Source organism: Chionomys nivalis, chromosome 12 (assembly GCF_950005125.1).
Source record: "Chionomys nivalis chromosome 12, mChiNiv1.1, whole genome shotgun sequence".
Taxonomy (NCBI): Eukaryota; Metazoa; Chordata; class Mammalia; order Rodentia; family Cricetidae; genus Chionomys; species Chionomys nivalis.
This window is the reverse complement of record NC_080097.1, coordinates 372,726-388,962: the sequence shown is the minus strand read 5'-3', so window position 1 is coordinate 388,962 and position 16,237 is coordinate 372,726. Positions and strand designations below refer to the sequence as shown.

General features: G+C 38.0%; 2 protein-coding genes across 6 annotated transcripts in view; one reads left to right on the top strand and one right to left on the bottom strand.

The window, feature by feature from the left end:
* LOC130884855 (fibroblast growth factor 14) overlaps positions 1 to 16,237 on the bottom strand; it is a 989,760-nt gene that overhangs the window by 934,173 nt on the left and 39,350 nt on the right. The gene's annotated exons all lie outside the window — the stretch shown is intronic.
* On the top strand, positions 9,085 to 9,613 carry LOC130884859 (60S ribosomal protein L27a). The gene has a single exon (XM_057786123.1). It carries the CDS (start codon positions 9,127 to 9,129, stop codon positions 9,571 to 9,573), a length of 447 nt encoding a protein of 148 aa, XP_057642106.1. The 5' UTR covers positions 9,085 to 9,126; the 3' UTR covers positions 9,574 to 9,613.

The window sequence follows — 16,237 nt, the reverse complement described above, 5'->3', positions numbered from 1 at the left end:
ATTGCCCTAACAGTGCTGTAATTAACATAGCTTCTGTGTAATTATTTGGATCTGGGCATCTGGGAAATGAACAAACAGTTCCACCTACAAGGGGAAAGACAGTGAGGGAGAGAAAGAAAAGAGATATCTCGATTGAAGGAACCATTAAAAGGCTAGCGAAAAACATGCCACTAGGAAATTTCCCAGGTATCCACAAGGATGATCTCAGCTAAGACTCTAAGCAACAGTGGAGAGGACACCTAAACTGACCTTCCACTGTACTCAGATTGATGACTACCTTAATTTTCATCATAGAACCTTCATCTAGCAACTGATGGAAGCAGATGTAAGAGATCTATAGTGAAGCACTGGGGGGGGGGGGGTACCAGAGATCAGTCCAAAAGAGGGAGGGGAGAGATAATATGAACAAAGGGGTAAATACTTTGATGGTGATACCCACAGAAACAACTGAACTAAGCTAGTGAGAGCTCACTGACTCTGGATTGATAGCAGGGTAACTTGCATAGGGCCAAACTAGGTCCACTGAATGTAGTGGACAGTCTGCAGGGCCAATGTCACTGTAACCAGGATTTAACCCTAGTCCTTGAACTGGCATCTAAAAGCACATCCTCTCTGGAAGGATGTCTTGTTCAGCCTAGATATGGAGGGAGGGCCTTGGTCTTGCCTCAAAGTTAAGTGTCAAACTTTGTTGACTCCCCATGGAAAGCCTTACCCTTCCTGAGGAGTGAATGGGGGTGGGGTAAGGAGGGAGGAGGAGAGGGAGTAGGAACAGGAATAGCTATGTAAAATGAGAAAAAAAATGTATTTAAAAACCTTATTAAAATAATAATTCAGCTAAAAATGTTGATGTCTTTCCTCTACATAAAATCCCAATCCCATCTAACAATATCAACAACCAAAAAGCATGTTTGGGAAGGCACATTTCCATGAACTAAAATATTAAGATTGAATTTGTAATGTTTACTCCCTAGCCTTATTTTATGAATAAATTTGAGTATGAGTTAAAAAGTAAAAACCATAGCTACTTTTATTAAGTGTTTTCAATGTTATAAAATCAATAAATATAGCAGGAAAGATCAAGAATATTAAAATGAAAACAATTTCTTTTAATTGCTGGCAAAACTTTGATGGAGAATACTGTTTTTGAAAATAGAAGCATTCAACAGTCTCACACATACTACTGGACTCATTTAGGAATAGACTCAACTAAGTACCTCTCAGAACATCTCATGAGAATGGGACCACACAGAGATAATAAAAGCTTGGAGTGTGAAAGGGAAGACTAATAACATGTAAACTTTTGAAAGTTGCTTAACATGCCAGTGATGTTGACATAGATTGGGAGCACAAAGAAAGGAGTGTTCAGTTGCTCTGTGATGAAAGAGACCAGACATCATATGCAGGCAGAGCAGGTTGGGAAGTAATCGTAAGTAGCAAATGGTTGAGTGTTATAAGGAGGCTAACAAGTGGCCTCCTTCTAACAGTTGAGGTGTGTTAGAGCTCCAACATGGACTTCTAGGAAACAAGATGCAGATGCTGCTGAGGGATGACCTAGTCCACCAAAGTAAGACATCTGCATTCTACCACTACAGAGCTTTAAACAGATCAATCGCATAATTAGACTTGCTTTAGAATGGTAATTGCACCAGCTGTGTGGAGAATGGATTAAAGGATATGGTATTCAAAATTGTCATATGGGACTTTTGCCTTTCAAACTAAATTTAAATGACCTCTTTCTGCAAATTCTATGGGTCAAACTTTCTACTAAACATAGCTCTCATGGGCATATTGCTTCTTTAGAAGTAGAATAGAAGGAATCCAAACATAGCTTTAAGGTTAACTTTTTTTAAAAAAAAATTTCTATTAGATTTTATTATCAGGAGAAAGGGAACTCAAAACTAATGTGAAGTTAGATTTCTTGAATGGTTGTTTTGATTATTCTAATGAAATCTTTAACTATATTGTGAAATACAAAGCCAAAACTTTTGCAAGAAAATTTTACCTAGTAATACATTCTTTGCCTTTTCCATATTCCGTCACAAAAAGGCTATGCAATGCTTTTTTAAGTTAGTTATATAACTCACAGAAAGATCCGTTCTGTTCTTACTTATCAGTAAAATTATTAATCTAACAACAGTAACCCACATAACTTGTCCTATGTGTAGCAAAAATAGGAAGGAATAAAATTTATAACCTAATAAATGATTCTCTACAAAAAATTAACTTGTGGTATAATTTTATAAACTAATTCATAGCTGTTAAAAACTAAATCAGTCAAGTAACTTAGTAGTAAAATGGGGAGCAAAAAGTAGGTAGGTTGCTCCAATCCCTGAAAGAATTCTTTCATCTTTATTTTTTCCTTCATGTGATAGGCTCTCACGTATCCCAGGGTAATTAAACTCACAAAGTAGCCATGGATGACCTTCAACTTCTGCTCCCACTGCTTTACCTCCTGAGTGCTGAGATTATAGGCAAACAGCACTATGCCTTGTTTATGCAGTGCTGGGGATTGAACACAGGACTTTATTATGCAGGGCAAGCACTCTACCAAAGGAGATACAACCTTGCCCCCTGGATAATTTGAATTTAAATAGAATCAATTACTTAAAGAGCCTTACTAAACCTAATAGTCATTAAGAATGTAACACTCCTCATTTATGAAGAATGTTCATAATTTGGCCAGGCATGCTGTGGCACACCCATAATCTCAGTGCTAGGAGGCAATGGCAAATGGAGCTCCATGAGTTCAGGGTAGTCTTGGTCTACATAGATGGTTACAGTCAAGTCAGGGTTACATAGATGACTGTGTCTCAAAAACAGAATTTAAAAAATAAGGAATAATAATTAAATGTATGAAAACATAAATAATTTCCTTCTCAATGAGATTCTGCCAAAGAGTTTTTGTCTATATATTGATTCAGGTTTTCTCACAAATCCTCTTTGACACGACTTGTCACTATAACCCACTTGCATATTGTAGCACTTACTAAACTTTGCAATCTGGGTATATAAAGCATTCAGAATAAAGTAATTGAGACACATGTTTTAAAAAAAATACAATGCCACATCAAGTACAGTGTTAAATGATTTTCAAGGTTAAGCACTGAGTAGCCTACATATGAGGACCAAAGGAGGTTTGCTGAAAGAAAATATAAGGGTCTGATTCATGAAAACCTCAAGGAGCCAGTGTGAGTTCACTTAAAACTCATCATACCAACTCAAGATTACTTTTTAAGTATTACATTTACTTATTTATTGTGGGTGTTAACAGGAAGTATGCAGAGAATGTGTTACAATGTACATATAGAGGTCTTTCCGGAGTTGGTTCTCTCCTGCTATGTGGGTTCCAGGAATTAAGCTAGGGTCATGAGACTCTGTGGCAAGTACGATGCCCACTGAGACATCTTGCTGGCTCATGCTTAGTTACCATTACAAAACCCACTAGAGATAAATATTGTGAAAATTATGTTACTACAAAGTTACTGTCATTTCATCAGGATTCTTGTGTGATTTTTTTTCTTTATTGGAACCAGCAAGGCTTCTTATCAAGAGTATAACAACCAGTTCTGTAGATTCTGTAATTATTAACTCAACAAATGTGTTGGTTAGTACCATATTGTTAATATAGAGACAGTGAGGAAGGAGTACTCTAGTGGTGATGATGACAAGTTGTAGAGGTATCTAAAACAATCTCTGATCTCTCATACAAAATAAATTCTACTTATCAGATTAATATATCACACAGACCCAAGAGACAGAGATTGAAACATGGTTCAAAATTATTCAAACCCTGAATAATCAAATTTAAATTGCAAAAAATTTTAACAATCATAAAAACATCAAATCAGCTTTTAAACTTCAAAAAATTAAATTACATGATGGGGAAAAACTAATTTAAAGATTCTGTAAATGGGCTTATCCATAAAATGGGATGCTACACGGCTATTTAAATGTTGTTTAACTATTCATGAAGTAATTATTTAGCTGTAAATAATTGTATAATTATAGTTTTACTTGGTAAGCAATATATTCGACAAAACAGCTAATCAGTATTGGAATCTGAACCCAAGTCCTGATCTCCCAAACACTGTTTCATTGAATTCCAAAGAAGACTAGAATTATGTTTATTAACATAGTGTAACATCATAAGACATTGTGCAGAGCCACATATAGAAAGAAATCAACAACTCAGGATACACATACATGCATTGTATATGCATACACATACACACATGAGAAGATGGTTCATAATTAAGTCTTTCTATATATAAATTAACACTGGATATTTGTGGATGACAAAGTACATTATTTAGAAAGTTTTAAATTATTTTTTATGGGGCTGGGAAGATGATTTACTGGGCAAAGTGCTTATTACATATGCAATAACAGCAAGCTTAGCTGAATCAGTGAACTCCAGATTGAATGAGAAAATCTGTCTCAAAAAACGAGGTAGAAAGACACAAAGGATAACACTCTATAACAGCTTCTGCACTCTACATCATTTTTGCAGACACACACACACACGGGCACAGGGACACTATGGTACTTGTGCAAAGAAAGGCATATACCACACACAAAACTACTATTTTCATTTTCAAGGCAATGAAACACAGTTTGATAAGGATGTTACATGAGGATGTGTGAGTGGGCATGAAATTCACAGATAAGTCTGATGTGGGCAAGTATGAAATTATACATTTATATAAATTAATTCAAATATACCCTAAAGAAAAATAAGTTCTAAGAAATCACTTACTTTTTAAAGGAAGACCTGCATGTCCAATATTTCCTTAAGATGTGTTAGGATAGTCAGAACAGTATGCAAAATGCTAAATATGCCCAGACAATTGATGGTTGTGGTGTTTGGAGATAATCCACCCTTAAGGAACAAGTTTCCTAAAAACCAGATAGCTATGAAAGATGGTAAGGGTCTCAACACGTGTGGAAATAAGTTTCATAGATGTTGAAGTAAAGAAAAAATATTCCCAGTGTAAAATGAGAAACGGGGGAGACATTTCCCCTTGGAATGAAGGAATGATATGTGGCAGGTGACACAAACCTTGCATAAGAGGATCAGACCACATAGGGATAACAAACCAGGGCATGAAGGAAAAATCAAAGGTATTAAAGAAAGCCCAATACCAGATAGTGCCAAGGACAGATGGTTCTAGAACCGTGATTCTCAGAATGTGGTCTTTTGGGCAAGATTCAGCTTCACAAAACAGTTAGGCACATATGTGTCATCTTTCTTAGACCTCCAGATTATGGAATCATAAATATTAACCATCCAGGTGATTTTAATTCCACTCAAGTTCAGACAGCATCACTCATGAAGATATCCATGCAGAAAGACACCATAAAAATTATTAATATGCCCACCAAGACCTGGAAAATATATCTTGAAGGTAGGTTTATGTAAGTAATCTCATTGAGAAGTCTCATTTCTCTTCAACTTTTTTCTTTTTTACATCTCTTTAGCAAACCTTTTTTTTTAAAAAAAAAAGATAAATTTATTTATTTATTTATTTATTTATTTATTTATTTATTTATTTATTATGTATGCAGTGTTCAGTCTGAACACCACAAAAGGGCACCATATCTCAGTGTAGATGATTGTGAGCCACCATGTGATTGTTGGAGATTGAATTCAGGACTTCTGGAAGAGCAGCCAGTGATCTTAACCTCCAAGTCATCTCTCCAGCCCTGATTCTCAACCTTTCTAATGCTGTAACCCTTTAATACATTTCCTCGTGTGTGATGACCCCCAACCATAAAATTATTTCATTACTACTTCATAACTGTAATCTTACTACTATTATGAATCATAATGTAAATATCTGATATGCAGAATATCTGATATTGCAACTCCTAAAGGAGATTTGATTAAGCAAATGGTACCTCTCACTCAGCAATTGTCTCCCCCTATTAACCTAAAGATAGAATTTTACCTCAACTTAGTAGTTATTGGGTAGAAGATAGGGATGTTGTAAAATGTTCTAGGATTCACAGGAAATCCTCTTCCATTGAAGATCACTCCAAATCAAAGTGTCAATAATACTACTAAGAAACCAGGGTCTAGGTCTGTTATAATGGTGATAGGGATACATATCAAACATCATCATAGTTCTTTGGTACCTCCAGTCAAAACAGGTTCCACCTGCACTTGTGAAATTAAAACCACTGTGATAAAGTCAATTTCCCTTCATGCTCAGAACTTTTTAAAATCTATTATTTTTAAAATGTACATATATAAGCTATTTTTTCTCATTTTAAATACAAATCCCAGTTCTCACTTCCTCCTCTGAACTTTTCATTTTTTTAATTCCTCATGAGAGACATAACCCATTCCTCTTGGAGACTTTAGGCATGTAAACCCTGACTGTCATATCAAAGTCCCCCAATCCTTCCTGGCTTAAATATATTGAATAGACATGATAATATAGTTTCCATACAATACCATTTAGTGAGAAGTCACAAAATCTGAAATTTTTTAGTTTTGCCAAGATGATAAAAATACCTATTTCTGCAGAGTTTTCTATTATCTTTCCTTCCTTCCCTCCCTCTCTCCATTTCTCTTTTTTCCCTCCCCTCTCTTTCTTTCTCTTTTCTTCCTCCTGGTCCTTCTCTTTTCTTTTTCTTTTGAATCAGTAGATTTTCAAAGCTAGGAAGCTAAAACGTGGCTTTTTTCTAAGGAGACATTTTAAAAACTTGAACATGTTTGATCCCTGGCTTTTAGAGAACAAACATGGGAGACTGGTTAGGTGACTGATATTTATTGGCCATTGTCATGTGCTCGGGTACAAAACAAAGATACAGAAACTGAAAAGTGGAGTATGAGGGCCTTCTGTCTATATGTTACTTTCATTGATCAAATAAAGAAACTGCCTTGACTTTTTGATAGGGCAGAAAATTAGGTAGGTGGAGTGGAAAGAACAGAATGCTGGGAGAAAGAAGCAGAGCCAGGCAGACGCCATGATTCTCCAACCCTAGAGGGATGTAGGTTAGAATATTCCCAGTAAACCACAGTCTTGTGCTACACAGATTATTAAAAATGGGTTAATCAAGATGTGAGAGTTAGCCAATAAGAGGTAAGAACTAATGGCCCAGGCAGTGTTTAAATGAATACAATTTGCTTGTTGTTATTTTGGTGCATAAACTAGCTAGCCAGGTGGCTGGGAGCCGGGCTGCCGGAAGTGGCCCACCACTCCTTTTGCAACAGAAAAGAACCAAGACAAAGGTATAAAAGTTTATATAAGCAAACTGAAGGGTGCCTTATGCTTCAGCCATTTTTCAGCCTCCTCTGATGCATGTTCAACTCCCTGTGCACCAATAATGCTCTGGGATAACCCTTCTGTCCATGTGAATATATTTTTCTCGCATTGGTTGATAATAAAAGCTGCTTTGTCATATAGCAAGGGAGAATATAGGTAGGCAGGAAAGTGAAACTGGGTACAGGGAAAAAGAAAGGTGGAGTTGGGGTGATGCCAGCCAGTAACTGGAGGAGCAGGATGTATTAGTGCACAGTTAAAGTCATGAGACATGTGCCAAAACATAGATGAATAGAAGTGGGCTGATTTAAATGTAAGAGCTAGTTAGTAATAAGCCTGAGCTATTTGGCCAAGTTTTGTAATTAATATTAAGCCTCTGAATGATTAATTAAAAGTAGCTGTTGGACAGGGTGGGATAGAGAAACCTCCATTTACAAATGACCAGGAGTTAATGCCATAATATCATCATACCATTCCACTAAGTTCAGGTAGTTCCAACCTATTCTTTTTCAGAGATATTCTCCTCTCCTAAGGAGGATGCTTCTCCATCAGTATCATCTTCTCTCTTTTGAAGAAAGCAGACAATCTATGATTCTATCCACCTCCATGCTCACTGTCTGCTATAAATAGCATGGTTCCAAAATTTTCCTCACATGGCCCAACTCCCATCTCAGAAAAATCATCTTTCTCACTCTCCAGTCTGCCATTCTATTTCTTCATAAGTGTGCTGCTAGGTTATCCACTGGGACAGGCATCTGAGACTTTCAGTAGTTTATTTACAACAGTTCTGGAAGGAAGCTTCACATCCTTTCCTTGTGAACCCTTCCCAATATTACCTTAGTGACTTCAAACAGAACAGGGCAGTTGGTGTCTTTTGTGCCAGTGATTCAAGAAAAGAAAGAAAAGAGAGCAAGGGTGGGGGCATTGCCTCTCAATGTGACTCAATCACTTCCACTGTTTCTGTTTGTGAGAAGTTACATTCAGTTACCAGTGAATGGGGTGGATCTGCTTCACCATTTGAAGGATGGATGTACCAAAGAATCTCAGAGAAATATTCCAAATTACAGTAAGAAGCAATGTAATTTCTAGCTATGTCATTTCCATAGGGGGGAAAACAGTTCTATGATCTATCTACAAGTGAATGTTCAAAATACATTTTTTCCTGTAAGGGAATATTATATAAATATAGCCAATACTCTAGCATGTTATTACAACTTCAACATTTATTAAAAGCCACACATTTAAGGATTTTACAATTATTTAAAAACATAATCTATCCATGTACATACCTGTGTACATATACATGAACATAAATTCACACTCTCACACCTCGAATAGAATAACTACAGGGTTATAATGAAAGTAGCATAATCAGATGATTCGTTGATGAAAACAGGGGAGAAAGTTTAGCAACTAAGAACACAAGTTATTTTAATGGCTTGCAACTCTTGCCTAAGATAAACCCACCAGCTGCCAACAGTCATCACTCACCATAGGGCTTCTTTTAAGATACAGGGAAAGAACCAATGAATCTTTAGGAGGTAAAATTTTTCTTTCAAAATAGCCTCTCATAATAGATCACTGTAAAGCCCATTTCTCCATTCCACTCCCTTTATAAGTCTCTATTGTCCTGAAAGAAAGGACAGAGTCTTGATTCATTTCTTTTTTCCTATGCAGATGCCATATGAAAGTATAGAGACCACATTTTAAAGAATTTTATCTGAAATAATTGGAATCTAGACATAGACCACAAGGCACTGGAAGATATCAAAAATCCAGTAGTTGATTCGTCCCGCCCCCACACTTGCTACCTCGCGATACTTCGCTGGTTCCTCCCTCTTTCCTTTCTGCCACCGCCATGCCATCCAGACTGAGGAAGACCCGGAAACTCCGGGGCCACGTGAGCCACGGCCATGGCCGCATCGGTAAACACCGCAAGCATCCAGGAGGACGCGGGAACGCTGGAGGCATGCATCATCACAGGATCAACTTCGACAAATATCATCCAGGTTACTTCGGGAAAGTTGGGATGAGGCATTACCACTTAAAGAGGAACCAGAGCTTCTGCCCGACTGTCAATCTGGATAAACTGTGGACGCTGGTCAGTGAGCAGACTCGGGTCAACGCTGCCAAGAACAAGACTGGAGTTGCTCCCATCATCGATGTCGTGCGATCGGGCTACTACAAAGTTCTGGGGAAGGGAAAGCTCCCTAAGCAGCCTGTCATTGTGAAAGCCAAATTTTTCAGCAGAAGAGCTGAAGAGAAGATAAAGGGTGTTGGAGGTGCCTGTGTTCTGGTGGCTTGAAGCCACTCAGGGAGGCCAATTAAATGCTAACACTTTCCAAGTGGAAAAAAAAAAAATCCAGTAGTTATTAGCCATGGAAAAGCATTCTGTAAGTTCAAGGACAGTCAGGAACATAGAAAGTAACTGACTAGCCAAGGCTATATAGCAATATACTGTCTCAAAGCAACAACAATAACAATAATAATAGTAAGAAAATAAAATCTTCATGTCTAGTAAAAAGGTGTATTTTATCCGTGTGTGTGTGTGTGTGTGCTAGGTACAATCCGTGAAAACAGAAAGGCAGAAAAGTGCGGAAAGTTAGGACACTAACACACTGCTTTTTCCATCATCCCTGCAGCTTTTCTTGATGTCTTTGCTGGCTTCCCTTCACCACGCAGCCCTTCACTCTTGATGTCAAAAGGGTTCTGTGTATGCCCTATTCTACTGTGAAATGTTATCTAGACTAATCTTTTCATTGTGATCACTCCAGTGCTGGGCCCCAGGCCAGACTTGCCTCCTGAACTCTGGTTATCCAATAGAAAACCCTCACCTTAAATCCCCAGAGGTCCTTCAAATTCAAAATGTCCTAGACAAAAAGTGTTGCCCCTCCCCGATTCCTCCTCAGGTACCTTTGGGTACAGTTACATCAAGTTCAATCTTCCCTTCCCACCTCCATTATTCCTGTATTGAATCAGTCAGCTATACACTACTATCCTTTCATCTTGCAAAGTAAATCTTTGTTTTCTGGACCATGTCATCCCCCACTTGGTCTACTGATTGTTACAGGCTCTTAATTAACTGTTCTTTTCTTACATTGGCACCTCAGTTCCTTTCCTCAACTTACAGTCAGAATGGTTTTTTCTGACTGCAAGCTATCTATTTTAAACCCTTGAGTTCCTACTTCTACCAACAGGCAAAGCCTAAATTCACTTTCAATCACTGCATGAGGGCTACTTGCATTTCATTGTACTTTGATGTCATTTTACTTTCTTCCCTCCAAAAATATTTCTGTCCATAGGACAGCGTTCCAGTTATGTTATGTATACAATGCACCGTTGGCATGTAAAGAATAATTTGCCATTCCCCTGATATAACATACCCTGTGTGTGTGTTTTGGGGAAAAAAAAATCTTTCTTCTCACTTGTCTATAAAATATATTTATTCTTTAGGACATAGCTTAAGAATTACCCCATCTATAAAACCTTTCAGTTTACCCTGTCTACCTGGGTAACCTCCTGCCTCATTGTTCCATACCGGTGCAGTGCTTTTCATTTTCCTTGACTTTGTGACTCTCTAAGCCATATCATGTGAGTTATTCTATAGAAAGAAAAGAGCTATACATGGTCTACTCTATTGACACACACATATACTTTATAACAAATTATAATTTATGTTTTCATAATATGAAAGTCTTGTGAAAAACATGGAATGTATGTGACTACATTTTTACTAGTTATTAAGATTTTTATTAAAAAATATTCTGGGACTAATTCAGTCATAAGATTTCTGTGCCTTCTCAAATTATATTCCTAATGTTTCATGATGCTTTAAGTTACAGTTACTATAGGCCTCCATCTGTCTAACACATCAATTATAATGGCAACTAGAAGTCACTTTCTCAGGATTATTATTTTTAGAACTTTTTACAGAATAATTTCACTACTACTCCATAGGTTATAACAAATGTTTAAGCAGCAAAATGGAGAGAAAAAAGTGATGACTATATCAACCAAAGTCAAAGAAAAGAGATATTACTCAGTCCTTGCTGAAAAGCTATAGATTGCTTTGGCCATTTATGCTGAAAGAAAATGCAGATACAATAAAACAGTGTGTTTCCCTCAGCATATCTCTTTGCTCTACTAAAGTGAAACCTTTTAAGATATAACCAAGCAATCTTTATCAAGGTGGAAGAGTTCCTTCAAAGGTAAGAATAATTCTAAAGCAAGTAGACACAAATTTATAACTTTTGCATTTGCTGATCTTTAAAATCACAGAATTAAGAAAGCTGATTCCCACCTGTTAACTGACAAAAATGTAGTGGGACAGTAAATCAATCAACCACATAATGTTTATTAAGCTGAGTCATCTAAAGCTTTTATATTGCCAAAAAAAATCTCTTATTATTAGGGTAAACCTGAAGAATTTGCTGCAGTAAAAACTGTCTAGCATGCCATGAGGCAAGAGAAATAAAGTCCAAGCACATACAGACAATGACATGTTCCCTTCACCTGAGCATTTCAGGTAGATACTGCCCACTGTCCTAGTAAGTCACACTAATAGGAGAAAACACACTATCTAATTGGAGGAGATACATTAAAACCATTTATTACTTTAAATGGAATTTATTATTTCTATTTCAAAGATTTCTGTGTGGATTACTCAGTGACTGCTTCCTAAAATGAGATACTTTTCAATGTACCAACACGAACTTCTGAAATTCAAAGATAATTACAAAAAATTACAGAACATGTAACAACATGTAAAATGTGACTTTAGCCTATAACATCTCTGTGTGTGTCCACAAGCATGAACATTTGGAGAGAGAGAGAGAGAGAGAGAGAGAGAGAGAGAGAGAGAGAGAGAGAGAGATCCATCTATATAGATTGTAAATATCTAGAAATTTCTATTTACCACTATTAAATATGAAGTTCCCTGTAGAAAGCCATAGAGGAACAAGGACACACATACATTTAAATAACAAAACCTGGGCTGTTTGGTGATGAATAGATTTAAAAAAAAAACACATATACCCAACCCCTAACCACAGAAAGCTCCTCACATACAAGCAAGGCTGTCAGGTGCATGCTTCCAGAGCCATGTACCACTGTGGGCACCACTGTGGCCATGTGAGATTTCCACCATAAATAGACAAGTATGCACACCAGGATAGATTATTCTGCATTGGAGCACAGAGATCTGCTCCGAGTGATCCTATTATCAGGGTCCATTGAGGGACTGAAACAACTACATGAAAGACTCAAAGATTCTGATTATTTCTTCGATTAAAGAAACTCAGGAGAGTAGTTAAAAATAGCACTTCGGTTGTCAAACCGCCTGAAGTCAAATCTTGCCCCACCAGCTAGAAGATAGGTTCCCCCCAAGGAAGGGCTTTGATAATACAGCTAAAAGTTGTTCTGCTATTCCTTCTCCAGTTCTTCTCCAGAGGAACCTACAGCCTCTTACAAGGGTAACTATACACTGCGAGAAAGGAAACAAACAGAAATTCCAAGGTCTATTGGATATTGGCTCTGAATTGATGCTGGTTCCAGGTGTTTTTGTTGTTGTTGTTGTTGTTGGGTTTTGGTTTACTTTTTGTGAGGGTTTTTATTGCACTTAAGAGTTACCATGACCATGGCAAATCTCATAAAGGAAAAATATCTAAATGGGTGGCTGGCTTACAGTTTAGAGGTTCAGTACATTATCATCATGGTGGAACATGGTAGGACATGGTGGCATGCAGGCAGACAGGATGCTGGAAAAGTAGCTGAGTTTCCTACATCTTGCAGAAACAGAAAGTAGACTTGGACACTGGGCTACTTGAGCATTGGAAACATCAACTTCTGCCACCAGTAACATGTTTCCTTGAACAAGAAAGCCACTCCAACAAAGACACACCTTTTAATAGTGCCACTCCCTATAAACTTGCAGGACCAATTTCATTCAACTACATTTCACTCTATGGCTCCAGAAGTTTGTAATAATATCATAATGCAAAATGTGTTTAGTCCAACTTCAAAAGTACCCATAGTCTATCACATTATCAACAATGTTTAAAGTACAAAGTTCAAAGTCCCTTAATGCAATCTCTTAACTGTAATCACCTATGAAACCAAAATAAAAAAAAATAGACCACATATATGCAACATATAACACAGGATATACATTGCCATTCCAAAATGTAAAGAAGGGAGCATAGTGAGGAAATAATGGACCAAAGCGAGACCAAAACCCAACTAGGTAAACTACAAACTTTGCGTCTCCATATCTGATGGCAAATTGTTCTTCATATCTTCAACCCCTTTCAGCTTTGTTGACTTTGTTGACTTCTTTTTCTTGGGCTGTTTCCATTCCCTGTTAGCAGCTCTCCTCAGCAGATACCCCACAAGTCTGGTATCTCTAATAATCAATCCAAGCTTCAATTTCACCACTTCACATAATGGCCTCTCTAAGCCTTCATTCAGGGACACCCCTCCCACATGCCTAGCTTCAGTGACTTTCCTTAGTCTCTGGAAAAATTCCATAGCCCCTTTCTGCTATCCTTAACTCCAGAACTATGGTGACCAAAGCTGCCAAGTTCTATTGCTTACTGGGTCTAAAACATGGCCTCCTTGTTCAATATACCTTCACTAGTTTTCTGTCTTTTACTGCCTAAATAGACTGTCCTAAAACTATATCTCTAGACCAGGCCAGCCTTGAACTCAGAGATTCACCAGCCTTTGCCTTCAAAGTATTGGAATTAAAGGTGTGCACTACCACATCTGACTCTAAGCTTTTCTTTAATTTCTTCTCACAAGTTGGAAATTTAGGTGGGTAGACTCTTGCCCTCAGGTCACCACTCTCTTTATTCCATTTCTTTTTTAATTTAATTTTTAATTTTACATATTAATCCCAGTTCTCCTTCCCTTCCCTTATTCTGCTACCTCTACTTTTGCCTCATCCAACCCCACATCTGCTTCTCAGAGAGGGTATGGCTTCGTATGGGGAGTCAACAAAGCACACCACCTCATTGAGACCTGACCAAAGCTCTCCCCCCCCCCCCCGTGTCTAGGCTGAGCAAGGTATCTCATCATAATAAAGGGCTCCAATTCATGTTCTAGGGATAGATCCTGGGCCCACTGCCAGTGGCCTCATAAACTGCCCAATCCACCCACTTTCACCCTGCATTCAGGGGGTCTAGTTTGGTTCTATTCAGGTTCCGCAGCTGTCAGTACAGAGTCGGTGAACCCTCACTAGTTGTTTCTGTAGGTTTCTCCATCATGGTCTTGACCCCTTTGCTCATATTATTGCTCCTCCCTCTCTTTGATGGGACTCTGGGAGCTTAGCCTAGTGGTTAGTTGTGCTTCTGTTTCTATTAGTTACTGGATGAAGGTTTGACAATTACGGTAGTCATCAATCTGATTATAGGGGAAAACCAGTTTAATCCCCCTCTGCATTATTGCTTAGAATTTTATCTGGGGTCATCTTTGTATATTCTTGGGAATTTTCCTAGTGCCAGGTTTCTTGCTAATTCTACAATGGTTCCCTCTATCAAGATATTTCTTTCTTTGCTCTCCCTCTCTGTCCTTTCCCTAACCTGACCTTCCTAATCTCTCATGTTCTCCTCTCCACCATATTTGGAGATCCCAAGAATCATTACAACCTTAGGGGTTTATGTAGGCCAGTTTAATGATGGAGGTTTGACTGGTCTTACTCACAGTAGGTCCAGTAGGTCCAGTAGTTGTGGACTCATTCTGTGGTTATTTCCACATTTCAAAATGTATAATTGGGATAGATGTACTTAGAAGTTGGCAGAATTCTCACACTCTTTCCCTGACTAGTGGAGTGAGGGATATTGTGATTGGAAAGGCTAAATGGAAACCTTTAAAGTTGTCTCTGTCAAAGAAAATAGTAAATCAAAATAAGTATCACATTTTTGGAGGAATTGTAGAAATTAGTACCAACATTAAGGACTTGAAAGATGCAGGGGTTCCCACCACACTACCTTTTAATTCTTTTATCTGTCCAGTGGAGAATACAGATGGATCATGGAAAATGACAGGTAGCTATCGAAAACCAGGTAGTAACTCCAATTATAGCTGCTATACCAGCTAACACATCTCTTGGCACATGGAATGCAGTTATTGATCTAGCAAAAGCCTTTTTCTCAGTACCTGTCCATAAGGACAACCAGAGGCAATTTGCTTTCAGTAGGCAAGGTCAGCAGTATGCCTTTATAACTTTACCTCAAGAATATATGAACTCTCCTGCCCTGTGTCTTCACTTTGAAGGCATCTTGATTGTCTGTCTCTTCCTCATTGATGTGCTATATTGATGGTATTATGCTGATTGGATCAAGTGAACAGAAGGTAGCAATCACTTTAAACTCATTGGTAACATATACATATCAGAGGATAGGAAATAAATCCAGCCAAAATACAAAGACCTGTTACCTCAGTTAAATTCTTAAGAGCCAAGTGATGAGAGATATGCAAATATAATCTTTCTAAGGTAACAGATAAGTTATTGTACCTGGCGCTTCCCATCACCAAGAAAGAAGCACAGTATTTAGAAGGCCTATTTGGACAGAACATTCCTCAATTGGGTGTGGTACTCTGTCCCATATACCAGTTGACCCAGAAAGCTGCTTTGTGGGGCCTGGAATAGGAGAAGACTCTTCAATAGGTCCAGGCTGCTGTGCACATTACTCTGCCATTTGAACCATATGATTCAGCAGAACCGATGGTACTAGTAGGGTCAGTGGCACATAAAAATTTCATTACTGTGATAGTTTGAATAAGAATGACCCCATAGGCTCATAGATTTGAATACTTGGTTACCAAGAGTAGCACTATTAGGAGTATGGCCTAATAGGAGCAGGTGTGACCTTTTTAGAGGAAGTGAGTCCCCAAGGAATGGATTTGGGGGTTTCAAATGATCAAGCTGGCCCCAGTGTCTCTCTCTTCCTGCCAATGTAGATGTAGACTAC